Source organism: Lemur catta, chromosome 18 (genome assembly GCF_020740605.2).
Source record: "Lemur catta isolate mLemCat1 chromosome 18, mLemCat1.pri, whole genome shotgun sequence".
In the NCBI taxonomy this organism is placed as follows: domain Eukaryota; kingdom Metazoa; phylum Chordata; class Mammalia; order Primates; family Lemuridae; genus Lemur; species Lemur catta.
This window is the reverse complement of record NC_059145.1, coordinates 48,949,726-48,977,177: the sequence shown is the minus strand read 5'-3', so window position 1 is coordinate 48,977,177 and position 27,452 is coordinate 48,949,726. Positions and strand designations below refer to the sequence as shown.

At 53.8% G+C, this 27,452-nt stretch overlaps 1 protein-coding gene across 1 annotated transcript in view; it reads right to left on the bottom strand.

Moving 5' to 3' along the window:
- The window catches only part of DIP2C (disco interacting protein 2 homolog C), a 169,788-nt gene that overhangs the window by 40,623 nt on the left and 101,713 nt on the right, over window positions 1-27,452 (bottom strand). The window contains exons 4-19 of the mRNA XM_045530775.1: window positions 27,069-27,194; window positions 22,249-22,458; window positions 17,743-17,877; window positions 16,357-16,476; window positions 14,741-14,938; window positions 11,782-11,873; window positions 10,234-10,344; window positions 8,366-8,489; window positions 7,927-8,036; window positions 7,645-7,747; window positions 6,575-6,639; window positions 5,197-5,290; window positions 4,953-5,072; window positions 3,652-3,766; window positions 1,857-1,996; window positions 779-915 (exon numbers count right to left, since the gene is read on the bottom strand). Coding sequence (XP_045386731.1) covers window positions 779-915; window positions 1,857-1,996; window positions 3,652-3,766; window positions 4,953-5,072; window positions 5,197-5,290; window positions 6,575-6,639; window positions 7,645-7,747; window positions 7,927-8,036; window positions 8,366-8,489; window positions 10,234-10,344; window positions 11,782-11,873; window positions 14,741-14,938; window positions 16,357-16,476; window positions 17,743-17,877; window positions 22,249-22,458; window positions 27,069-27,194 — 2,000 coding nt within the window. The remainder of the gene's footprint in view (window positions 1-778; window positions 916-1,856; window positions 1,997-3,651; window positions 3,767-4,952; window positions 5,073-5,196; window positions 5,291-6,574; window positions 6,640-7,644; window positions 7,748-7,926; window positions 8,037-8,365; window positions 8,490-10,233; window positions 10,345-11,781; window positions 11,874-14,740; window positions 14,939-16,356; window positions 16,477-17,742; window positions 17,878-22,248; window positions 22,459-27,068; window positions 27,195-27,452) is intronic.

Sequence of the window (27,452 nt, the reverse complement as noted above, 5' to 3'; positions counted from 1 at the left end):
AGGTACATCGCAGAGCGGGTGGGGTTTGTATTCACAGGCATACCCAGCTCTGGTTTCCAGGGATGTTCTAGAAAGTTCAATTCACATTCCCCAAAGCCAGCCTGGACGGGCACCAGGACAGAGCTGTTCGGCCACAACTGGTGCCTTAAATGTTTGGGAAACGCGTCCCCCAGAGCTGGTATTTCCTCACATGTAACTCACACACCGCACCGCTCCAGAGACTGGGATCACTTGGCGAAGATAAAAGTTCTGAGAACCCCAGGATGTGGCCCTGAGCACCTGAGCCCGCGAGTCTAGCCCTCAACGTCTTTGCTCACCGTGCAGCATGTGTGTGCACCCCACACGATGCCCGCCACACACGCCTGCCACACCCCCCACGTGTGCTCAAGTCTCAGGCTCACACTGGCCACGCCTAGCTTGGCTGACAGGCTGTAGGGGCGCCCAGCGGCCTTCCCCAGGTGAGGATGTTCCCGCACACGCATGTACACGTCCTTCATCACCCACCTCTCACCTGACACTTTTACTAAATAGGAAAAGGCGAGTAACAAATTTAAAGAGGCCCATTTTTAAGAAATCCTAATTATCCTTTCTTGACACCGGTTATAAGGTCAGAATGATGCTGATAAAACAAAATTATCAAAAGCAATAAAAATGGCAGGAAAAAGCACAACCCTTTTAATCAACAAACATGTTTTATTGGACAACTACCAGCTCACGGTTCCCGCCCCCTGCCTACACCTGGCCCCAGGGCGGGGCTCGCGGGGCAGCTGCCACCTACCTCGAAGGTGTTCTTGGTCATGCCGGAGAGGCCGTAGTACGAGGTGCCCGTGGCCACCGCACACACACACAGCTCCCCGATCTCGTCCGTCCGGCACAGCTGAGGAACCCCATCCGGCTTCACAGAGCACATGATGGCTGCAAGCACACAGGGCACACACGCGTGTTAGAGCCAGTGGGAGGAGGAGGACACGTGTGAACAGAAACAGTGTCTGGAGCAAACTGCACGTGTCACCGTCGGCCACTACTCATGTTCCCTAAAGAGAGTCATGGTTTTCCACACTGTAGCAACATGTGACATTTCATAGCTGTCACGTCAACACGCAGCTTCAATTGCTTTAATGTTAACGTGTAAATTGTATCTCAGGGGAACAGCATCTGTCACCTGGATGTGAGGGCGGAACACTGCACGTGGCTGTCAGCAGAGCCAGGCTCTGGGCGGGGACCCAGCTCCATGTCGGGGCAGACAGCGAGGGGCCCAACTGCTGACGCCTGTGGTCCCGCGAGCCAGGGCCCAGGTGAGCGCACTCTGCACACGAGAGGGTGGCCGGGTCTCGCACGCGGCTCCCGGGAGGCGCCCAAGTGCACCACATGCCAGGTGGGGGCCCTTCACCCAGGCGGTCATCTCTGCGTATCTCTGGAAAGGGTTTCTGTGACTTTAAAAAAATGGCTTTATTGCTAAAACCAAGGTTCACTAAGTGCACAGACTCACGTTCCTTGGATTTCACACACATTTGCTGAGAGCCCTGGGGAGGGCTAGCTGGGGTCTCTGGCTTCAGCACGTCCTCTGGGCCAGGGCAGGGACAGCCCCCCGGGCTCAGGCGGGGAAGACGGCCCCGGGTCCCCGTGTGCAGAGCCCCTTGTTCTCGAGTATTCGGGGTTTTACTGTATCAGGAGAAGGAGTACTATACCCTGAGTGTTTGAAGCTTAGTGAGGACGTCAGAAGACGTGAAGTTAAGCCCAAGAGCTGACACCAGAGGGACAGGTGACACGTGACAGACACTCAGTCACTGATCGGCCCACAGGGCGAGGTCGGGATCCCGCCCCAAACCCAGCGCCCGCCCCAGGCCCACGCTCACCTCCGGGCATCACGAGGCCGACGTCCTGCACCGTGAGCACAGACAGCTTCTCCTCCGAGTCCACGCGGATGACCCCGTAGGTCAGCCCGTGCATGGAGAGGACACCCCGGCCCGGGGGCTGGTTGCTGTCGTCGGTGGGCCTGTAACGGCAGGTTTATCTGAGCACGTGCCGACAGGAGCGGCCACAGAAGTGTCAGCCGCGCACCCAGGGCCCCTCTGAGAATGCCGGCCGTGCCGCCAAGGAGCCGACGTGTTCTGTTCAGGAGCAGATGGTGACAAGTCTCCCAATTCTACCTCTGAGTTCCCAGGATGTCATAAAAACACCTCAGACCTGACCCGTGAGAACAGTGCCCCCCACCAGGTCCGGCTGGAAGGGCTGGCAGCATCCGAGAACCGCAGGACACGGGACCGTCCAGCTTGTTCAGACACACACGTCTAGCTCACGCCCAATTCCACACACAGGAATCCGAAGTGCGGTCTATGCTACGCTACAGCACCCTGCCAGCCAGGCTTTAAGGGAAGTTATCTGGACGACGGGCAAACCATACCTCGCTCCTCTGCAGGTCAGGGGATGGGGGTTAATAAAGCGCAATCGTCAAGAGCCCCCCGGTGCTCACAACGGCTCCCCACGGCCGCAGGGGCCCGAGGCCGCCCCCTCACCCCACTGTCCCCAGGCCCCCAGTCTGGGGCGTCTGTGCGGGTTCCACCTCCGCCCAGAACATTCTTCCTACAGATGCCCACGTGGCCGCCAGGGTCTCCCGGGTTTGGCTCAGATGTGGGACTTCTCGTCACCTCACAGAAACACACCCGCCTGTGCCCCCACACGCGTGTGGCCGTCCGCAGACGCCAACCTTCCTGATGGGCGGCGTCCACTGTTTGCTGTGTCCCCCCCCCCCCGGAACAGTGTCCGTGACAAACACCTGTTCACTGGACTAGTGACTAAACAAACTATTTCCAAGATCATGGATATTTTTCCCCTGAAAAGTACAGATTCCTCAGTGTGGTCTAAGTGGGAGACCACAACTTAGGTAAACATCATACTTGTTTCTGTGGTTTTCCATATGCTAATCTGTAATGTAGTTTTAAGATCTAAAAGCTGGACTGTAAATGTAAGTTTGCTGTTTAAAATATTACGGTTTGTAACAAATGTAAAGAGATAAATGGGGTGACATAAAAGTTAAAATTTGCAAAAGGAGATCTCGCGTGAATAAAGTACCTGGTGTATTTTTTAAAAAAGCACAAAGGAGTCTGGAAACAGAGTTATTCTATATGTAAGAATCAAAAAGGGCAGGGCTAACCAGAGAGACAGTAAAGTCTGTCCAAATAATAAACCCACACGAAACCGCCTGGGCGTGGTGAGCTCGGAGCACGGGGATGCAGAGTCCTCCGGCCTTTCCTTTCCAAAGACTCCAACAAACCAAAACTCGGAGATGAGAACAAAGGTGTTCTCAGTGGTTCTGCCACGATTTCCTGACACAATCACAGTCCTCTGCGGAGATCCAGCGTGAAAGTGAGAAAGTGTCAGCTTTGGAACCTGCTGTGGGTGGAACCGCGGCCCCCCCACGAGAGACAAGCCGTCGTGCCCATGACAGTGACCTTCTCTGGAAACAGGGTCTTTGCTCGGCTACAAAAGTCTCGCGTCATCCAACATCCCGAACCAGACCCAAGACCAACATGAGTGAATAAAAACCTGCGAAACCTGCATGGATGTGACATCACTGCTCCGTGTACCTCTGGGCAGCGCCCCCCCCCCCAACCGGCGTCCGCGTGACCTGACATGACCCGTGACGCGTACCTGCGGATGGCCACAGTCAGGGCCTCGGGCGAGCTGGCGCAAGGACAGATGACCTCCTGTCGGAGGCCTTTACTTTGGAAGACGTTGAGAAATGCGTCACAAGAAGAAATGGACCCTGGGGCGAGAGAGGACAAGGGTCAGAGGGCAAGGGTCGGAGGGCTGAGGCACCCGAGACCGCCGGAAAATCACCCACAACACAGAACAGCTCTGCGGTCAGGGCTTGGGCGGGGCAGAAGCATGTTCCTTTAGGGCCATTCACCGTTTATGTCACGAGGAAAGTGACATCCCCAACTCACACAACTCAGGAATCTAACAAACGTCACTTCTGCACTTTAGATGCTTCTGTGGACTGAGAAGCTTCCTTTAACAACTGTTCTGGGACTTGCTCCACCGTGGTCAGGACGTGAGTCCCAGGAGATGGGCAGCTCTAAGCATGACCGAGCAAAGAACACGCTTCCCCGTGTTAACTCCAATGACAGGACTGAGGAACAGTTGCTGGGAGTCTCCCTGCTAAGCCGTTCCCGGCACGGCAGGTTTAACCCACTCCACGCAAGTCAGAGTCACGGTGAACACGCTTCCTAAATTAGTTCATGATTTAGGGAATTACTTTACAAACAAAAGAATTCTTTATACAATGTATCTGCCCACAAGGCTACATTTGTATATGAAGCACTCAGGAAATTTCATGTTTCTTTAGCTGACAAGTGTATACGTTTCCTGGTTTATAAACGTGGTTACAAACATTCACTTTCATTCAGTTCGCTTTGCTTCTGGCTTTGTGTCTCCTTCTCTCAAAAACAAGCCAGGTCTTTGTTTCAGCGACTAAAATGTGTCTCCAGGTGTGGTGACAGTTTTCTGTGGAACTACTAATTTACGCTGAGTGTTTTTTCTTACAGGATGTGATGATGAAATCCCACTAAAAGTGACAATTCACTGACTGACTACTAGAGACCATAAAACCGTAACAGTTGACATTTCTTGAGCACTTACTATGTGCCAAAGAACTACACGTAGGAGTTACTTTAGTCCTAATAAAACTTATGATTTAGGTGCCATTTACAGCTGAGGAGACAGAGAATTAAAAGGGAACTTTCTCTACAGAACCGAGACACTTGTCCCCTGCCTACAGCTGTGTTCCCACAAACGCCTTGTTCCTTGTTCCCAACCATCGAGCTGCTGAGCCATCAGGCCACAGTGAATGATACCGTCTGGTTATTTTCATGCCACTTCTTCACTAAGACAAAGACGAGGAAAAGGAAACTCGAGGGGCGAAGGCTGAGAACGGGAAAGGCCCCACTCACAGGGGTTGGCCCCGTCCGCCACGATCAGCATCCGCAGAGAGGACAGGTTGACGTCTCTTTGGTCTCTGTGGGCCACCAGCGCCCAGTGCATGTCCCTGGATTTCACACAAGCCACTTTGGCTACGAGGAAAAGCAGAAGGACGTTAACTTGCGCCTCCGCCCGTCCCACACTGAGAACGAGGGGTGACCACGACGACGGGGGAGGGGCGCTGGGCTCTGTCCCCACGACCCCGCGGCCACTGACCTTTGTACTGGCAGACCTTCTGGATCCAGGAGAGTGGGTTCACCTTCATCAGCGAGTACGGGATGCTGATCACGTGCATCATGTTCATCACGCTCTGAGGGGCCGCAGACACGGGGAGGTGAGCAGGGGCCCAGCGCAGGGGACGCCTGCTCCGCCGCGGTGACGGGCGAGGACACGAGAGGACCCCGCGGGGCAGCGGAAGGCCGAGCGCGGGGCCGAGGCTGCAGGCGCTGCCCGGGCAGGACCCGCAGGGCAGAGATCCCAAGGCTCACCTGCCCCCTCCGCCTTCCCTGCACCACTCCTGGCAGAATCGAAGAGTTTACGTCCAAATCCTCTTTTACATAAAACCTTTAGTTGGACGAGCATCATTTTTAAGTGGACGTTCAAGTTCTCATGTGTTACGCTAATTTTCATCCCACAGAATTAATTTAACTGTCACCCTGGAACATAAGGGGCAGCAGAAACTCTGTCTTGATCACAGTTCTGCACATGGCTTTGCTAACGTAGATCAGGGCTCCGAGGGGAGCCGTTTCTCTCACATGCAGGACCAGAGCTAGCTGAAACGCTGGCAGCACCTACGTGCTGCTGCGCTGAGGGGTGCGGGGGCCGGGCCTGTCTGCAGAGCCACCGGCCCCACCCGGGCAGCACCCGAGGGAGCAGACGCCGCGTCCCCCCAGGGCCGTGGCCTGCCGGGCGGGGAAGGCGTCTCTCCGGCCGACCCTGTGCTGTCTGGGCAGAGACCTGCCCTGCTCTGAGACGTGACGGCCAGAGAGACCCCAACCTGCCGGTCACTATCACAGTGACCAGAACCGGCAGGGCCACCCACAGGGGAGGCGACGCTGCCACAGGGATCTCGAGAGGGGGATCATCATGGAGAACTTGACGACCGAAACTCGGTGTGTTTTAACAATGACAGAAACCCCATTAGGAACTGTCACGGTGGCGTCCCGTGCTCGGGGGCATGATCAGTGAAACACACATGTCTCGCGTGTAAGTGGACCCCGGGTGCTCCTTAAACACCAGCCCCCGCGTCCTCACCCGACCGCGGCAGGCGGGACCATCATTCCTGTTTGACAGATGGGAAAGTGGGGTTCGGAGATGCGAAGGAATTTTAACACAGTGAGCCAAGGTTTCTCGCTCACAGGCACATGGGACTCACCGAGTCACAAAGCCGTAAAGGGGGGACCGGGACACAGGGAGGTTCCCCGATCGCAGAGCGTGAGCCGCGTGAGGGGCAAGGCACGACCCCAACGACAGCCGCTCTCTCTGCAGCGTGAGGACGGGCCTGTCCCAGCGACACACGCCCAGTCGGGACTGACCGCGTCTGACACGGAGCACAGAGCACGCGGCGGACACGGGCGGCCACGGCCTCACTCACCGTCAGGATCCCGTGCCAGAGCCCCACGTCCTTCTTGAAATCCAGCACGTTCACGATGGTCTCGGCTGCGCGACAGGAGGAGGCAGATTGTTACTCGCGACGTAAACGAAACCCAACCTCACGTCAGAGGGGAACGAGGAGTCTCGGAAAACACGTTTCCCTGTTTCTGGGTAGGAATTCTGCAGCCTCCAGGTTCTCGGACCCACCCGAGGGTCCCCAGAGAGCGGGAGCTCCCCACGCAGCACCTCGCACGGCGCACCCCTCCTTCTCTGTGTCTCCCCCTTTCTTTTCCTTCCTGATTAAGCATTTCTTTCCACCTCCCGCGTGTCTCCCAGGACGGGCAGGTGCCTGCAGCCCCAGGCCTTGCGCGGGGGAAGGGGTGATGCGGGGGTCTCGGTCACACTTTTAGGCGTCTGCCAGGCTGGGGTGGGCAACGAGGGAGGGGTGCGGCTTGGGGACAGGGAGGGAGGACGCCTCGATGACCATGGGAGGAGGGCGCTAAGCACACACGGCCCGGAAACAATCGCTGTTACGGACTCAGCAGCGAAGCTGAGAGCCAGGCCCGAGCAAGGCCCGGTTCCCTCTGAAGCCACCATCCTCGTCACCGAGGGGAGTGAGCGCCTACGCCCCCCGACCCCCGCCCTGGGCATCACTAACGCCACATCTCACCCTCTCACCCGTTCTGTCTCGCAGGGCAGTGGCCCCCAGAAGACAGATTTCTGTCCCCGTGAACACGCGTGGGAAAGGCCAGGCAAGGGCACCGCGAGGGGACGGCCCCACCAGGAACCAACCCTGAGGGGACCCCGACCCGGACTCCAGCCCATGAGCTGCGAGACCACACATGTGCCGTGTAAGCTGCCCGGCCGGGGTGTTCTGTTACCACGGCCGAGCCGACACGCTAACTCGACAGCCCAGGGAGCACCGGCCCATAGAGCTGGGCGTAAACCTAACGCCACTTCCACGGCCACCAGCGGGGGCTGCGGTCTCTGTGCCGGGCGTCCCTGTCCACAGGGCACCTCCCAGATCCCCGGTCCCAGGAGCCGCGGTCTGGTGGGAAGGGGCCGCCCCACCTTCCGTGTAGCCACACGCCTGCGTCAGGGCCTGGCAGTGCGTCAGCAGGGCGACCCGCGTCACCGTCACGCCCAGCACGCTCCCGTCCTTGCAGGTCTTGTACTGGAAGAGACAGAGACGCAAGGACAGTGGCAGGGAAAGGCGGAGTCCCGGCCACGTCCTCTGGCTGTCTAGTTACTCGAGGGGCCGAGCCCCTGAACTCCGGACCCGTGTGCGCATCAGAAGCACACGTCAACGCCCACGGAACACGCGTGGACCCGCGGCAGCCGCGTCCGACTCACCTCGATGTAGGCGGTGTCGTTGTTGGCGTCTTTGATGTGCGGGAACCAGTCTCGCGGCGGTTTGGAGAGATGCTTGGACTCCGTGATGAACCAGAGCAGCTTCGGCCAACCTTGGAAACAAACGGCAGGTCCCTAAGCGGCCGTCACCCAGAACACGGGTCTGCAGAACGTCCCTCCCCGCTCACGCGGCACAGCGTCAGCGCCACGTCCAGCCAGCCCGAGTCTCCGGGGCTTGCGCCCCCCCGAGCCCGAGATGCCCAGAGAGCACCCGAGCCACCACCGTTAACCACAGCAGCCCGCAGGGCGGCGGCCGTGACGTCACCAAGCGGGAGGACGTGGGTCTTGCAGCCGGGGCAACACACGTGTCCCCCCGGCGAGGGGCCAGCCCACCGACACGACGGGCCAGGACGAGCGCGAGCCCTGCAGCTCACCGACGCACCTTTGAACTGCGGGATCTCCCCCGTCGGGCTCTTCGGCAGCCCCTTGTGGCAGGCGTCGCTGGTCAAGGCCACGGTGACTCCGCAGCTTCCCAGCAGGAACCCGATCTGCTGGCTCCCGGCGTCCTGCGAGGGGAACAGCAGGGGGAGTTCAGAGTCCACCGCTCGGCTCCAATGCCGGCAAAATGCCGCCAGGCTTGGGTACCGGACGGCGAACTAACCCCTAAGCTCCTTGTCTCTCCCTGAGCAAACAAGGACTCGGGGCACGGACTCCGGACTCTGCTCGCCCGTCCTCAGTTTCCTCGTCTGTAAAATGGGTGCAAAGCTGTGAGGGATGAGCGAGCAGAGTGTGCGGAAAGCACTCGGGCTGTGTTGGAAGGTCGCTGTCGTACCTCCTGCGAGTTCTGCGGGGCTGTGAGACGCACTCACCACACAGAGCAGACGGGCCGAGGAAGCACCTGCACCCAACACGCAACGTCCAGTGCCCGACTTAAAATGCCCAGAGACCAAAGACGCCGCGGGCACGTTGCGGGCAGGCACCAGGCCAGCGGGTGGAGACGGGCCAGCCTGTCCTCACTGTGAGCAGGTCACGTCTCGCCTGAAGCACCAAGATGAGCCACTGCTGTGCGGCAGCTGGAGGACGGGGCTGTCCCTGCTGGCCACCCCACGCGGGTTCATGGCCCACGTGTCCAGCTGCCCCAAAGGGACGAGGAGCAGCCACGTCAGTCCACTCTCTCCACTGCCAGGTTGGGGTGAGGGGCAGACGGTTCTCCCCGGGCTTCCATGGCCCCCACCCCCGAGCAGGTCACACCAGTGACACCCATGTCCCGAGGGTCCCCTCAGCGTAAGGAGAAATCCCAGGCCCCTGCGACACCCTGCCCTGGTCCCCAACCTGTGGCCACAGAGCCCCCTGCTGAGACGTCCCACGCTGCCCCCGCCTCGCACACAGGGCACCCGGTGGCTTCTCAGTGCTCTCAGCAAAGGGGACGGCCGGGTCCTCCTGTCCCTGGCAAAGCCCTCCCCGGCCCCAGCACCACTGCAATGACGTCCAATCTGAACACCGTTAAAAGCTTTCTAACACAGTTAAAATGAGCGGTTTATATCAAACTTGATCCAAAAAGTACTTAATTTCATTATTTCAAAGCATCTTAAAAATACGATACAGCGAAACAGTTCATGCCCCGAATGACTGCCCCCTGGAATCCGAAGTTACGCGGCGGCCCGTCCTCGGGTGACAGTACGGCACCTCTGCAACCAGTGCTGCACTCGGATGTTCCTCCCCCAAATCGCCTGCCCCTTCTGCGCCCAGACACTTCCCTGTGAGAACCAGCCCTGGGGGGGCCACTGAGATAACGCAGGGAAACCTGCAGTCCCAGGGACAGTGAAAACATCTCAGCGCATCTCGACCCACACCCCACTGTGGTGAGAAGCCGTTTTTTTTTATTTTTGAGACAGAGTCTCGCTCTGTTGCCCGGGTTGGAGTGAGTGCCGTGGCGTCAGCCTCACTCACAGCAACCTCAGACTCCTGGGCTCAAGCGATCCTCCTGCCTCAGCCTCCCGGGTAGCTGGGACTACAGGCATGCGCCACCACGCCCGGCTAATTGTTTTTTCTGTATATATTTTTAGTTGTCCAGATCATTTCTTTCTATTTTTAGTAGAGATGGGGGTCTCGCTCTTGCTCAGGCTGGTCTCGAACCCCTGAGCTCAAACAATCTGCTCACCTCGGCCTCCCAGAGGGCTGGGATTTACAGGCGTGAGCCACCGCGCCCGGCCTAAAAAACCGTTTTCTGAAACTGCGTCTGCGAGTTCTCACGCAGTCGTGCCGGCCCGGCACCTCCCTCTGAGGGGCTTCAGCGAGCGAGTTCTTTACCTTTCTCGTGAGCGGCACCTCAATGGGCACAGGCACAACTTCTGCCAGCAGGCAGCCGTAGAAGGCGACCATGAAGGCCGCGGGGTCGTTGTTCGGGAACACCAGGGCCACCTGGGGGGACGGCCAGACAGCAGGATTAAAACTCTAAGAAAGGAGGGATGCTGGAACGAAAATCAGGTGCTCTACGTAAAAATGCATTTTAGTAAGATCAGTTTTAATAAGTATCATACGCTTTTTCTTTAGTTTACGTGAAAGGCAAACATATTAACAACGGTCACCTGCAAAACTCAACACTTTTTTTTTCCTGCAATTTGTTTTAAGAAAGAGAAGTTCGTACTTATAGCATTTCTGTTAAGTTTTCCTTTAATATTTGAATCAGTCACGCATCCCATGTTACTGGTGACTCCATAGTGATTCCACCACAATACTATACAAATACACGGACATTTAACTTTCATAAACCCACTCGGCTCTCTTTCATTCAATCCTCTATGTATTGCTTTGATATTTCACTGTACCTAATTATTCACAGAGCAGAACAGGCATCAGCAAATCAGGAGCTGCAAGCCCACACTCCTGGGCGAGCCCCTCCTGTTGAACTGATTCCCATCTTCCTCCTGACGCTCCTACCAAGGCTCCTCCTATACCCAGCCCTACCGTCCAAGTGAATCTCCTATACCCAGCCCTACCGTCCAAGTGAATCTCCTATACCCAGCCCTACCGTCCAAGTGAATCGTGTATACCCAGCCCTACCGTCCAACCAAGTGAATCTCGTATAACCAGCCCTAATGTCCAACTAAGTGAGTCTCGTATACTCAGCCTTACCATCCAAGTAAATCTCCTATACCCAGCCCTACCGTCCAAGTGAATCTCCTATACCCAGCCCTACCGTCCAAGTGAATCTCCTATACCCAGCCCTACCGTCCAAGTGAATCGTGTATACCCAGCCCTACCGTCCAACCAAGTGAATCTCGTATAACCAGCCCTAATGTCCAACTAAGTGAGTCTCGTATACTCAGCCTTACCATCCAAGTAAATCTCCTATACCCAGCCCTACCATCCCAGTGAATCTCGTATACTCAGCCCTACCGTCCAAGTGAATGGCTTTAGCTCCTTTCTACACCAGTTCCTGGTACCTGACCAACAGCTACAGGCTCACTCTTTCTCCCTGAGAAGCCTTCTGACTCCAGATGCTCCTTAAAATGAAAAATACCTGTTTATTTTTCCCAAAGAATTCAGCTGTATCTCTTACTACCTCTTCTTAGGGATCTTTCTCACTTCCCAATTTATATAAAAACTCATTATCAATGTGTCTTTACAGCGTTTTGATATTTCAAGCTTTGTAAAGGCAGCCTTCACGGATGATGTGTCTTTTTACCTGCCACAGCCCCTACTACAACATCTTAAAGCACTACTCAGCTTAGGCGTTATAAATGCCTTTTCCAAAGCCTAGGAAGATACTGTGTATTAGTCAGTCATCCACAGGGAAAGTGTCTGTGATTTTTACACTGAGGAATGAAGGATTATTCTGGGAAAAACTGCACTTACCCTGTCTCCAGGCCGTACCATAGGTTCTTGCTTTGTACCTAATTTGTGCAGAATGTTGTAAGCAACCTTCATGCTTCTTGTCCACAGTTTGCCTGCCAATGCAAATGACAAAGACAATAAATTGGACTATGCTACACAATTTCAGTTATGCAGATACGTGCACATTAAACGATGTATAGAGCACGACGTCTCCAAATGAAAGCCCGACATGTGCATCCCTTTTGCATCTGGTGTGTGTGGCCTGCAACTTACTCTAACCGGGGCAAGAGCAGAAACTGCATATAGAGTCAAAGCAGGAGAGTAGGGGAGGTTTTTAACACTTTAACCGCCCTGTGACTTGTATTTAACTCATGATAGTTTTGAGCCTGGGGCCCCATGAAGCATATGTAACTCGTATGTCTCTCACCTTGGAAGCCACTTTAACTATTTTTCAAGTTGCGTATAACTCATGCATGGAAAATAAAAAATAATAAATTTTTCATTAAATTGGAAAGGATCATTAGAACCTGCATGTTTCATATCCCTGCCTCGTTCATGGCAGACGTTAACTCAGCATCATCTGGGCAGCAGTGACCAGTCTGAGATGGAATAAAAATGACCTTAAAACCTAAAATGAGTTCTTGAACACACAAAGGCCTTTACAACCCAGGCTCAGAGACTTCAGCTGTTAAGAGCTTTCCAGAGGAAGACAAAGTACGTCAGAAGTTACGTTAATGCAACAGTATAATAAAGTGAAAAGCAATTTTAACTACTTTCTGTTTCAATGCAATCATCATTTTAATCCCTTTCCTATTTTAAATGTGAAACTAAATCAGAGATTTATTTTGTTTACAACATATTTTGAATAAAAAAAAATCCTGAATTTATTTCATATTGGAATTGCCACCATCCAAATTAGTATTGTATTTGTCAGCTTGTCTCCCTTTAATAATTGAGAGCAAAGAAAATGTTTTACCTAATTCCTAGCACGTTTCTTGGTTCATAGTATGTGCTCAATAAATGTTTCTTTGTTTTATTAACATCACAGCAAGCTGTGATGAAACAAAGTCACGGTTTGCATTTCAGCCTATTTCTTGAGCACTTAGTGACCAGGATCAGATTTTATTCCTGTTCCCTCTTCCCACGGTCGTTAGTTTCTCATCCTCAGCAGTGTGGTCAGTCTTCAAGACTGGCTGTTTTACAGTCGTGTGGTATTTTATTTGGGGATGACAGTTTTTTCCTAAAAATAGTCATCAGCCCATTAGACAACACAGGGAAGTTCCTCCACCCCACCCCCAGAAAAACGTATTCTGTGCCTTCAGACCTCTGTAATGTGAATCACGTTAGGGAACTATTATAATTGGATACACAATTACAATCGATTTGTTCTAATTGAAAAAAACCAACATGTTGTAAACGAACAAATCTGTTAGCACCACTCTAGTTTGTTAAAGTTGCAACTTCATTCTCAGCTGAGAATCTGAACGTCGATATCATAAATTCATACAAAAGCTAGTTGACAATGGAGTCTAAAAAGAGCAAAATTCTTGAAATATACCTGATATCTTTATACTTTATATTTGTCAAAGAGGGAAAGGAGGGAGGGAAGAAGGGAGAAGAGACAGGGAACGGACGTCAGCGCTGCCCGACCGGCATTCACCTTAACGTCACACGGCCATGGGTGGGGACAGGCGGGGGCACAGAGAGCCCAGCGCTAAGGGGACGGAGGCTGAACTCGCAGCCACGAGGGGCACAGCGGTGACAGCCTCAGACCCACCCCCGGGGCAGAAGGTGACAGGAGGTCACCGGTGCCTTTCTAGTTCTGGCATCTAGGTTCCTCCAGATGCCCGGAGTGCAGTCAGGAATTAGGACAGAGAGGGGAAAAACATCGATGGAGAAACGATGGCCCCGGCACCACCAGCTGTTAGGACACAGCGATTCCAGGTGCACGATTAGCTCCAACCTGGGTAGCGCAGACCTGAGTTTCTGTCCTGCCTGCACCCAGAGGCACATGGGTGTCACACGGAGAGAACCAGAAGGTTAACAAAGTCTTCTAACCGCACACACAGACACAACACAAGCCAATCTGGCCTTTTGGTTATTAGGTTTCTTTGCAGGCTGAAGTGAACGGAGAGAAATGACCCAGCCATCTGCTCACTCCACCCGCTTCGTCCACGGAACAAAGAGAAACGCGCCGCTGCTACAGGTAACTAACTACCTGCAGAAAGTTTACAGACTGTACTAATTGTCTCGAGTGAAGAATGAAGGGAAAGCTTGTTTCCCCGGCTTTCTGAAAAAGTGTTAAAACTTTGGAAACATTTTGTTTCTTCGGAGTGACGTCTATCAAAGAGTTTCGATACACGCTCTCGAACTACCCACCCTTGCTGAAAGCACTCTATCCTCCCCCAAAAAATGAGGTATATACTCAAGAAGTAAAATCTAGCATCTAATTAGCATCATGATCACTGCTTTCAGCACCCATTTCCAGTTTTAATTCTAAAAACATGTAACAAATAGTAACTTCTCATATTGCAACCAAATAAACTTGCTATCCTAAAAAGATTTATTCAGATTCCATGTCTTTCTCTTTTTTTTTTTTTTTTTTTGGAGCTAGAGTCTCACTCTGTGGCCCAGGCTGCAGGACGATCACAGCTCACTGTGGATTTGCACTCCTGGGCTCCAGCGATCCTCCCACCTCAGCCTCCACAGCAGCTGGGCCTGTAGGAGGGGTCCGCCACACCTGGCTGATTTTTAAATTTTTTTTAGGGGATTGGGTCTCGCTATGTTGCCCAGGCTCCGGGTCTTGAAATTCTGGCCTCAAGCGATCCTTCTGCCTCAGCCCCTGAAAGTCCTGGGATTACAGGCGGGAGCCACCGAGCCCGGCAGATTCCGTTTACCGCTATACCAGAAGGATAAATATAAACTGGCCACCCCGACAGCTGTTCGCCTCACGCACGGATGCGGGCGGCCCGTGGATTACCGTAAGTGAGGATGTACAGGGGCTTCCCATTGGTGTCCATGGTGGTCAGGCAGGGGGCCTTCGGGGAGATGGTCCCCCACCGCTGCAGGGCGGCCTCCAGCGACGGCGGCCAGTTTGTGACCACGCCCAGCTGCTCCCCGCGCATGGCCAGCATCTGGGCCCCTTCCGGCTTCGGCTGGTTCGGATCTGGCTGTTGGACTGCGTGTGTTTCCACACAAAAGGTTTTCAAGAAAAATAGCATATTAGCACGATTACTCTTTTATTCTTTTTTTTTTTTTTTTTTTTTGAGAGAGTCTCACTTTGTTGCCCGGGCTAGAGTGAGTGCCGTGGCATCAGCCTAGCTCACAGCAACCTCAGACTCCTGGGCTCAAGCGATCCTCCTGCCTCAGCCTCCCGAGTAGCTGGGACTACAGGCATGCGCCACCATGCCCGGCTAATTTTTTCTATGTATATTTTTAGTTGTCCATATAATTTCTTTCTATTTTTAGTAGAGACAGGATCTCGCTCTTGCTCAGGCTGGTCTCAAACTCCTGACCTCGAGTGATCCTCCCGCCTCGGCCTCCCAGAGTGTTAGGATTACAGGCATGAGCCACCGCGCCCGGCCTCTTTTTTATTCTTTTTAAAGAAACGAGGTGGTTTATACTTTGAGTATAAATTTATTAGCTGACAGAAAACACACTTTCCTAGAATCAGAGTCTATATACGAGCAACACGGATGTTAGAAAAGAACTTAACCCTGATAATTTCCAAGGCAACATGGGGATGGGTAACTCAGGTTGACCTGAATACATCTGCAAACTGACAACAGGTACAAGTATATACCACGCTGTGCTGAAAGCCTAGACCTGAAACACCAGGCTTAAAATTTCAATTTTCAACCCACACTGATGATTCCAGACTCCAAATTGCTCAAATCTTGGTAAATTGTATTTTGCCCTCAAATACTGAGCTCTAGATTTAAATTTGCTACAATTACTCTGAATAACAGAGCACAGAACAAGTATTTTCTTGAAGAAAACCAAGATGAATGCATCATATTTAATAATAAAATGCCATCTGCTGAATTCTGTAGATAGGGGAGAAACTGAAATTATTTCTCCCACTTCTGGAAAAGGTTTGTCTCTAGTTTGTATCTGACAGTTTCCACAGGCTGGCCAGAAAATCAGCTACATCTTACTTATGGTTTAATGAATAAGAAAATAAATAAGGAGCTCAGGTGTCATGTGACCAGCAGTTCCCGTATTTTGGTTCAGTTTTCAGTGGTTTGTGTTCCAAGGCTCATGAGCTCTTAGCCCCTGCATTTGCAGAGAGGAGGAGGAGGAAGGACAGACGACTCCTCACAGCTCACCGGAGAGACCACTGCACTGCGGGCTAAGGTTTTCTGCAACCTCACACAGTCCTCAGGCAGCGGTTGGCTCACAGACAGACTCCGTCAGCTGCAGAGATCAGATCTACCCGCAGTGAGGCCACCCACACCCTCTTCTCCGGGTCCCCACCCCCCGGTGAAGGCCAAGACTACTGCTCTTAAAGAAACAAAAAGGCCTTGCAGAAGAAACATCTGCTGTGTCTGGGAGCACAGGAGCCTCTGGGGAGACAGGGCTGGGAATGGTTCTTACCTTCTAACAATTCCTCAAAGTCGTCAACAAAGAATTCCCGTAACGGGGGCCGTTTGGGCCGCTTGAGGGTATTGACGAGCTGCTGAATCTTGGCAGACACCCGGCTGCTCACAGGCACTCCTGAAAGGGAAGAACCAGACATGAAGCAGCATCACAGTCCAGACGAGCAGCCACAGCACAACGGCCCGGAACCGGAGGTCCCGGGGCCATCCCAGAGCCACCGCACAGCCACGACCTTTGCACCCGAGACCCGGAGCCCCTCGCGGCCAGGGCGAAGGCTCCATCCGCTGGGCAGACGGACGCAGGGCACGAGCAGACGGACACACCAGACTCTCCCACACTTTGGGGGCTGCACTGTCCGGCGTCGGGAAGAACCTCGGGGCTGCACACGCGTGACCTCTCCTCTAACTCTCAGGACAGAATTTGTCATCTGCAAAGCGTGGCCTTTGTGTTCACGCTGCCTCGGGGCCCCTTGGCGCTGGGGCTCGGCCGGCCGCCGAGGCAGTGAGGGGCTCCCAAGGCCGCCTCTCCCGAGGCCTGATGGGCCAGGGGGACACCCCGCCAGGGACTTGCACCGGGGAGCTCCCCGCATCTGCCCAAGACGCCCGATGAGCCCAGGGGCTCAGGCCCTGCTCTCTCCCAACAGAGGCCAAGGCTGTACCTGCCGCTCAGACACACGCTGCAGCAGACTCCTGGCTACGGCACAGCCACCGAAGTCCCCAACGCCAAGCCTCGCGTAACAGAGCACTAGCGTGTATCTGCCCACACGCTCCGTCCTGCATTGCGTTTATTACTTACAATGATGAATATCACATCATTTTGAAAATCAACTAAATGAACAAATAACTGAAAAAGCCATGAAGTTTTAAAATTTCAAGATGAATAATCCAAATAAATGAATGAGAGAGAGGACCAAGACGGCCCCGCCCTGCGAGATCAAGCCCATCCTCCAAGGCCAACATGGCCCCCGACTCTGGGCTGGGAACGAGGCCCCCCAGTGACCGCAGTGCCAGGTGGAGGTGGCCCAGCAGGGCCGCCCTGTGCATCTCGGGCACAAAGAAACTATTTCATTGTGAGATCCTGCTCTAACTCTCAGGGCCCTGGAAAGGACTGAGGCTTAAGGAAAGTAAAATAAACCAAAATATAAAGTCCGACTGAGTCGTGTCACATGCAAACAGCCACTGCAGTCAGGACGTGCCCAGATTAAGGGCAGGAGGACCAGGGAGAACCTCTTAACCATCACCGAACCCAGCATCAAGGGGACGCAACAACTCAACCCTGTATCTGGGAAACACCTCGGCCACGGCACGGACGGGGACAGCGGGGACAATGGGGACAGTGGGGACAGCTCCCCAGGGGGCCAGAGAGCCTCGGCCCGGGACGTACCATCCCCCGTCTCCATGAGCTCGGCGTTGCCGTACTTGGGAGCCGTCCGGGAGGCCGTGGAGCCCTGCGGCCGCTCCACCTGCACCGCGTGCTCCGAGGTGTACGTGGTCACGTCGGGAGGCGCCGAGTGGTTTTCTGTAAAGAAGCACAGCGTGAGGTCGGCTGATGGCCGTGACGGGTGCCCGGGAGGCCACACGAGCGACGTGGATGCCACATCCAGCAAGGGACGTACGAGCGGCATGCGTCCTTCTGCAACATAAGATAACAAGGTTACTCTGAAGCAAAGTCTGCCACAAAGTCTCAGCCAGAGATGGGCTTTGAGATAATTTGTATCACCCCAAACTGAACAAAGGTAGGTAAAACTGCAGGCGTAACTTCGTAACGGGAGCCGTGTCGGGAGCCGTGTCGTGAGTCTCGGCAGCGTTTTACTGACAATAACGTCCTCAAACAGCCACCAGACAGGACGGCACGAGCTACGGATCTGCTCACGGAGGACGGCACTTTTCCGCGTCTGCCCAGCAGGAGCAGGGCAGGGCTCACGCTGTGGAGCCGAAACCCAGAGCTGGACGGTCCTGGAGGTCTCGGGGCACGTCACACGCCGCACGTGAGTTTCTTCAACCGTCACGTGGCTGTGACCTCGCAGGACACTGGGGTGGGTTACAGGAGTTGACACGTGCAGAGTTCTTAGGACATTTCTTGAAAGTCAGTGAGGCGTCAAGAAACATTGGGTATGTTATTATTTGTCTCAGCCTGAACAATACTGAACAGTCACATTCATAAAAACCTGTCATAGTCTGACGCACGCTGAGTGCGTGTGAAGCCTCAGAGAGGCACAAGTCTCCCCCCTGCAGCATCCGCTGGAGGAAGTTGGGCCGTACGGGGATAAACGGGGATACACAGGGAAGGTGCAATTTTCCCGCTTACACGTAAAGCATCAGGAGGGCCCGACAGGGGCATCGTGACACTTCCCACCGCGCAAGTCCTGGTGACACGTCAGGTCACTGATGTGGATCCACTAATCCCCCTCGGACGCTTTCGAGACCCCCTCCCCTCCCCCACCCTTCGACACAGCACCCCAGGGGACCAACCCGCCCGGACCCGCCCGGACCACCAGACCCCCGGACCCCGGTGCAGGGGCGCAGGCAGGTGCCGGCACCCGAGACCGGGCTCAGAAGGAGTCTGAGCTTGCGCTTCCCCCTCTGCAAAGGGAGACAATTGCACCTACTGGATACGCCGTGGGGGGACCGAGTAATAAACACAGACGAGCACCAAGCTTGGTCATCACCAAGCACAGACGCCTGCTGGACACAGAGGTCCCGAGGGCCGGCAGGTTGGGGGGACAGGCACCTGCCGAGCCGTGGGGGACAGGCCAATGCACAGGGTCTGGGTCCCGGAATGTCCCTGCAAAGCAGCTCGGTGGCATCAGCCCCTACACCGGCCGCTCAGCAGGAAGTTGACTTCCCCATTGCTGTCCTTTCCCGGGACCATCCGGCCACTGCAGGTAAACTGTGTCACCCCGAGAGCTCAGCATGTGACTGGACTTGGAGACAGGCCTTTAAAGAATTGTTAGAATGAGGGCACCAGGGTGGCCCTGGTCCTGTCCCCGATGAGACAGATGCGGAAACAGACACAGGGAGGAGACGGCGTGGGCACGTCGAGGAGAGGACTCAGGAGGAGCAGCCCGGAGACACCTCGATCTGGGACTTCGTTACGGCGGCTGAGCGAGTGACACACGTCCGTTCGGACACTGCTCAGCTCTCAGCCTGGGGACAGTGCCGGCACCAGACACGCGGGCAGATCGCAGGGCGAGTGGATCGCAGGGGGAGTGGATCGCAGGGGCAGCAGGAGAGAACCGTCCCCGCTGCCTCTGAGCATCTCAAACACCATGATCAAGTCACGCATCACCATCCACCCGCAATTGCAACAAACAGGCTTCAGCTGTCCACATCATCTTTCTCTGAACCTCCGTCTCCCGGCCGCTGAGCAGCTGCCCTCACGGGCCTCGCATCTCAGATGAGAACCCGAGACTCGGCGACGCTGGACGAGCAGTTTGAGACCAGCCCCCGCAAGGCGAGCGCGGCCTCCGAGTCTGCGGGTTCGGGGCCGTTTCTGCAGCGGCAGCCGCGTCGCGGGGCGTCGGGACCCGTCTCCGCGCGGGCGGCGGGAAACCGCAGGTCCCACGCTGAAGCTGGAGAAAGGGACGGTTCCAACACATCTGGCGACTAACAGGCAGGAACCGTGACAGCCGGGTGACTTCAGAGCGTCTTCCCAGTTCACCTGCGCGTCCCTGCGCCTGCCGAGCTCACCGGGCAGCAGAACCACAGCTGCCTCCGCCGGGGCGTCGGGGGTCTGCTCTGCCGCGCCCCACTGCACCCCGACAGGGACCAGGACTCCTGGCTTCTGGGGACCGTTTCAAAGAGCCTCGCATTCAGCGGGACAGATGCCTGTCGGTGGGCGAGAGCCGGGGGCTCCCCGGGGTGCAGACGCAGGTCCGAGGGGCCCGTCGGCCCCGCACAGGGACACCGCGCAGGTCCAGGACCCGCCGCCCGGCTCCGCGTCTTCAGCACCGCGGCCTGCGGGTCTCCGCGTCCCCGGGCAGCGCTTGCGAAGTCGAGAGACAAACCGCGACTGTCCCCGAGCCGGGTGTCCGGGTCACTCTGCTACGGGTTTCCCCCTCGCTCTCCGGCCCTGGGCGCGTCCTCGGAGCCCCGGCCCGCAGGGAGCGGAGCCACAGGTGCAAACCCTCCTTAGGCCTCAACGGTCTCGGTGAAAGGTCAAACGCTGCAATCCTGACCTACTTCTTTTGTTTTACCACAGAAATGATGTATCTTAGCTTTCCTTTCTCATCAAGTCTCGTTATTTTGCCAGTGTTTTCTTCCCCCCACCAAAATTTCCTCCTTACAGAAAATTACCAGATATTCTAGGAAAATCACATTTGTGCCAAATGAGAAATGACTGAAATGGTCCACGCTCCAGCGTTATGTTTCGGTCATGCCGAGCCTTGACGTGCACAAGCAATGAGACCTTTTACAGTTTGGGTGAATGTGATTCTCCAGGTTCTAATTCTCTCCCCTGTGTTCCAAGTACAAACTCAGGGGGAGAACAAGCACAGCGATTAATTTGCTCAAAAACTCGTGCTTCTCTTGGTAAGATTCCGAGCATTTCCTTAAAAGTGAACAAAATCAAAGAATACGAACACCTCTCCAAGTGGCAGGGACCCTAGCACACGAGACATTTTGTAATCTAAAAACACGTAACAGTTACACGTTTCTGTAACATTTTCAACTTACCGTGATTTCAAACAGAGGTTATGAACTCACGTTAATACACACGTATCTCTGAAAACGTGTTAATCTGAAATTGAATAATCCCAACGTGGCATTGGAGTGTCACTTTAAAAATTTTTAAAGCATGCTATTTTTTCTACCTTTCGCGAGTCTGAGAGGTAACAAAGGAAACCAATTATTTTTCCCATTTTTTACCTCACTGAAAAACTAAAGCAGGGAGGAGTGACTTCGAGATTCCGGCAACTCGGAGAGACTGAGGCAGATCCAGCTCTCCCGGGGGACGAGCCGGCCACCCTAACCTCGCCCGGTGACCCCAACACAGCTCTGACTGCCAGGAGTCACCGACTTAGAAACAAACATTCCGGGATATTCGTGGAGTGTTTAATTCAGTCACTACATTCCCGTCTCCTAACGGGTTTTTCACAGGCCAGTTTCCCCACAGTAGCTGGGACACAGGGGCCTGAACCCGAGTCTCGGCTGCGTCACCCACGGGGCACGGCCGTGGCAGCTGCCTTAACCAGGAGGCGAGGCTGAACCGTAGTCAACGCAAGTCATTTACTGCATGAAAAACTTTCCTTGTTGAGCTGTTTGGGATCTCAGTCCACAGCTGAAGGGGCTAAGGACGGAGCGGACGCCCCACGGCTGATGGACGCGGGGCTGGCATGGCCTGGCAGGAGGAACAGCCATGGCTCATTGCCCCACCCGGCCCCGCCGGCTCTTCCTCTAACGATTGTCACTTCACCTTCCCATGTCGTCTCGGGGCGACGCTCCCTAACTTTGGGCTTTTCCTAACCCAGAGGATCTTCCTCACCAGGGAACCTACACACGAAACGTGTGAAGTGCCAAGAAACCTGAGCACCAGTGGCAGAAACCAGCTGGGGCACAGCCCCGGCCCCCCTGAACGATCCCCAAAGTCAGGGCACCCCCACCTCAAAATCCCATCTCAGTCACCAGCACTGTTAACATGTCATTCAGAAGCATCTTAGCAGCAGTGAGGAGGAGGCTCGTGAGCAGACATGGCTGCAAGTTTCTGTAAGGAACGAGGATTCCCGCGTGGGAGACATGGGCAGTGGGCACAGAGCAAGCCCCCCGAGACCCTTCACCAAAGCACCTCAGGGCCGGAGGGCTCTGAGCTCCGCCCGTGGGAGGGACTCTACAGCCAATGCGAAAATCGCGCCAGGTCACCAGACAGCGAGGACGACAGCCCGTGGGCACTCACCGATGTGGGTCTGGGCCAGGACGTCCGCCAGCCGGTGGGCAGCCCCACTGCCGCCGCTCTGCGTGGAGGACGAGGAGGTGGTGGAGGTGGTGGAGCCGTGCATGGCCTGGCTGATCCAGTGCTCCATGTTGATGCTGCCCTGGCTGGAGGTCGGGGTCCCCTGGGAGTCACCCTGCACCGAGCCATCATCTTCCGAGCCCGAGGACGTGTCTGGCACAGAAAGAGACGCGCTCATTGTCGGCCGCGGCAAGGAGGTGGCCCCGTCCCCAGCCCTGTCCACACCCCGCGGCCAACTCACCGCACGGGGCCTCCCTGCCCACGGAGCCCGGCTTTAACATGCGTGAGAAGTTACACCACCTCTCAGACACGGAATCTTTTAGTGTAACAACCTCTTCACCCACAACACCTTCGATCTGCTACAAAATGTTTTGACACTATAATCTCAGACAAGGACACACCCGTTTCCTCCACATGACAGCTTGCCAGGAAACCAGGGGTTCTCTGCGTGTGGGCAAGTGACAGGATGAGGCATGTTTTCCGCATGTCCAGTGCATGTGCTGTTCTCTCATGAGTTTCAGAGTGTGACTGTTTCTACCCTCGGTAGTCCTGAGATACTTTTCTGAGCTATAATTTAAGTTCCGTGTGAGTGCAGGACAGCCACGCACCTCCTCAAAGGTGGGGACACTGAGGATCGGTGACAGGAAAGGGGAAGGTTTCTGCAAGGCCTGGCCCCCCCCTCCCTGCAGGCCTGGCCCTGCCTCCCTCGGCGCACACGGCAAACCGCCAGCCACGGCCTTCCACGCTCAGACTAACTCTATTCACTTCTACTGTGCTCAGTTCCTATAACATTTCTCATTATTTAGCTGATTTATTTTTCTATTTATGAAAGTTTGATATCTTGGATTAAGATAAAACATCAACTTTTTCATTATAACGAACGAAAATATTTTTCATTTAATAACCCTTCCCTTAGCATCAAAGGTTTTAAGACTGAATTGTTGGTGTGGTTGTTGTTTAAACCACAGTGTCAGAATGACATTCGGGGTCCGACTGCAGGTGAGTCACGAGGTGCCGGGAAGGACGAGGGCAGGGAGACAGGCTGCATGTGGGGGTGAAAAGGCTCCACCCCGGGTCACAGCCAAGGATGCACAACGCACAGGTTCACTAAAAATCACTGAGTTACACACTAGCCGTGAATGAATCCAATGGGGTGCAAATTGTCCCTCAAAAAAGGCATTAGGGGCCGGGCGCAGTGGCTCACGCCTGTAATCCTAGCACTCTGGGAGGCCAAGGCGGGTGGATCGCTCGAGGTCAGGAGTTCGAGACCAGCCTGAGCGAGACCCCGTCTCTACTAAAAAAATAGAAATAAATTATCTGGACAACTAAAAGTATATATAGAAAAAATTAGCCGCGCATGGTGGTGCATGCCTGTAGTCCCAGCTACTCGGGAGGCTGAGGCAGGAGGATTGCTGGAGCCCAGGAGTCTGAGGTTGCTGTGAGCGAGGCTGACGCCACGGCACTCACTCTAGCCCAGGCAACAGAGCGAGACTCTGTCTCAAAAAAAAAAAAAAAGCATTAGGAGTGTGTGTGTGCCCGGCCGCAGTCGGTGTGATGGTCTAGACCAAGCTGATTGACAGCACAGGTTCGATCTTCTGCCCTTTTCTTGAGCAAGTTTCTCAAAATGACTTGTGAAGAGTATTAAAAAGCCTCCAAATATCATGTGGGTGTTTCTATTTCTCCCTTTATTATATTTCTGTTTATAAATCACAATGCTCTGCTTCTCGGTGCACGAATATCCTCTGTTCTGTCTTCCGGTCAACTGCTCATCTTTCTGCTACGTGATGTCCTTCTTTATAATCTTGTAATATTTTGTCTTGTCTATTTTGTCTGATATTAACATAGATTTGTTCACCTTATGCTTAATGTTTTCACTGTACATTTTTCATAATTTTAAAACCAGCTGTGTTTTTCTATTTAAACACGTCTCCTACAGATAATATGTATTAATATTAATGACGTATCTTCTTTTTCCATCCTGACAATGCTACATTTTAACTGTGTTTGGTCCACTTACATTTCTTGTAATCATTAACGGGTGGGGGTTTAAATCTAAATATTTTTCTGCTTTCCATTCATTCCTCCGATTTTCTGCTCCTGAGTTAATTTTTCTGACCTTCATTTTTTTTCACCAAACTTCCTTAAAGAGTTTCATTTTACGCCTGTTAATTCGTCTTCTCACCTTCAGTGGTAACTCTGAGGCTAACGACCCCCGTCCTGCCTGGGGTCAAGTCGCAACTGCTCTCAAACAGTTTGTGAGGCCGGAGCTGAAAACACAACGAACTCCCTCCTTCTCTAACCCGGGACTCGACTGGCAACGTCACCACTGCTTTCCACCCGGCTTCCCGTTTCACAGACGTCACAACCACGTGACAGCGTCACTCCATGCATCTGTCCTTGTCTCCTGTGCAACTGCTGTTTCACAGAAAATTACAAGGGAAAAACAGTCTTTTCTGTTTACCCAGCTATTTACTACGCCCGGGGTTCCTCCTCTTTATAGAGCTAACGTGTCATCCGGCATCTCTTGCAATCAGCCTGAAGGACACTCTTGCACGGTTACGGCCCAGCCCTGCTGGTGACACGCTCGGCTTTGGTGTCTCCCCTGTGTCACCTCAGCTGCGTTCACAAAGGATGTGTCACGGGCCGTGAGCTCACGGAGGTGTCCGGCTACTGCCTCTGGCCTCCCCTGTGTCTCCGTGAGGTCCCTCATCATTGGAACGACTGTTCTCCGGCAACTGTGTTTTCTCCCGATGACTTTTTAGATTTCCTCTTGATCTTTGGATTTCAGCACAGACGACTAGGAACTAGGTGAGACCCTTTGTGTATTTGTTCTTCCCGGGGTTCACTGAACTTCTGGGGTCTGGAAGCTGCTGTTTTACGTCAATTATGAGAAATGTTTGATTCGTTTCTTCAAATAGTCTTTCTGCTCTTTTCTCGTTCTTTTCCTTCTTGTATTACAAGCGTATGAACATTGTACCACAGACGCTTGAGGTGCTGTTAATTTTTCTTTAATTTTTGTTTCTCTCTTCTTCACTTTGGTGCAGTTAATTTTTCTTTAATTTTTGTTTCTCTCTTCTTCACTTTGGTTAGTTTCTCTTGGTCCCTCTTCAAGTTCACAGACTATCTTCCTTCTCCAGCCTGATTGTTAAGCCAACCCAGAGATTTCATGTCAGTATTGTAATTTTTCAGTTCTGGAGTTTACGTTGTATTTTCAAAAAGGTTGTTTGAGAGTAGTTTCGGGTCCGCAGACAAATTGAGAGAAAGGTGCAGGGGAATCTCGTGTAACGCCTGCCCCGCACGGGCACCGCCTCCCCCGTGCTCAGTGTCCCTGCCAGGGCAGGGCGTGTGTCACGGCTGATGAACCTACACAGAAATGTCACCACCTGCCAAAGTCCACGCATGGTGTACGTCAAGGCTCACTCTGGGTTTGTTCCATCTGTGTTTGGGAAAATGTGCAAACACGGATCCCTACGACTACGGCAGCACAGGGCATGGCCAGAAACCCTCTGTGCCCCACCAGCTCCCTCCCCCCCAAGCCCTGATCTTTTTACTGTCTTCACAGTTTTACCTTTTTCTTTCTTTTTCTCCCTCCCTCCCTTTTCTTTTTTCCTCCTTTCTTTCCTCCTTCCTTCCTTCCTTTCTTTTCTAGAGACAGGGTCTCTGTCACCCAGGCTGGAGTGCAGTGGCGTCATCACAGCTCACTGCAGCCTCCACCTCCCGGGCTCAAGTGACCCTCCTGCCTCAGCCTCCCGAGTAGCTGGGACTACAGGTGCCACCACAGCTCATTTTTAAATTTTTTGTACAGATGGGATCTCACTAGGTTGCCCAGACTGGTCTTGAACACCTGGGCTCAAGCGATCCTTGCAAGGATGACATGAATGTCAGAACCAAAATCACAGCACAAAACATCAAGTAGGTTCAATCCTGCTTGTTTCCAAGAGATACCTGGATAATTCAACTCTCTGCTTCACTGTGGTTTTGAAGACCATGAGATATAGTTTGTAATTACTTGGGCAGAGTATGACAGAGGGTGTGGGTAGTTATGCAAAATTCAAGGTTAGATAAAAGCAGTCTCACTTAATGGAAATACAAATGGCTATTACCCTCAATCATTTACATCAGGGGTTGGCAGGTCTGTGGACCGAATCCAGTCTGCTGCCTGTTTTTGTCAATAAAGTTTTACTGGTACCCGGTCATGCCCATTCGCTGACATTGCCTATGGCTGTTTCCACGCAGAGCTGAGGAGTTGTGACAGAGACCTATGACCTACGGATACGCAAACACTGTCTAACACTTTACAGGCCAAGTTTGGTAACCTCCAATTCAAGTAACTGCCTAAATTGTCCAATTCACTTTTGTTCGTAGGCAATGCAATAATGTAGCGCATTTATATCATAAAGACTTCAGAATGTGTATATACCAGTCTAAGCAGAAAGTCTAACTTCAATCAGAACTAAGGAGGCACACACTCTTCTCTTTTCCACATGAAGAATTAAATGAATCAAACTTTATAAGCTTTTAAAAGTGTCTGTCGTATGTTTGAATCTTGACAAGTTTAAAACATGCATTTAGACAGATGCGCACACATAACATTCATTTCCTTTCCAATTTGTGTTGATTATACACTGTTTTGGACGTCTGGGTCTCAAAATCCGAATGACAGCACCCTTGTTTCGAAAGCTACAAACCTGACAGCCAGGCCCGCGGTCACTCGGCACCGTGACGGAGTGTCCCGAGCACGGAGCAGGCCCGGCGCGGCTCACCTGGGGGCGTGTAGGCATCCATGGAGGTCTGGACCACCAGCGACCGGCGCTTGGACGGCATGGGCACGGCCACCTTCCTCTCCCTGTGCTTGGCGAGCGCCGCCTGCACGGCCTCCGTGTGCACGTCTGCAACAGAGACAGCCGTCACCGCGCTGCCCGGCCGGGGCCCCGCGCCCGCCCCGTCCCGGCTCGTCTCCGCCCGCGGGTGGGCAGGGACAGAGCAGGAGCCGGAACCTGCCAGTTGGAAGCTCCAGGGAAAAGACATGAAAATGCATCCACAGGCTCGCGGTTGTTACCACGGAATCTGTGTGAACAGTCCAACGCTGGCTGTGAACAGCCCTGTGACTTCTCCTGGGGGAAAGGGCCTTGTTCTCCGGAGGTTTC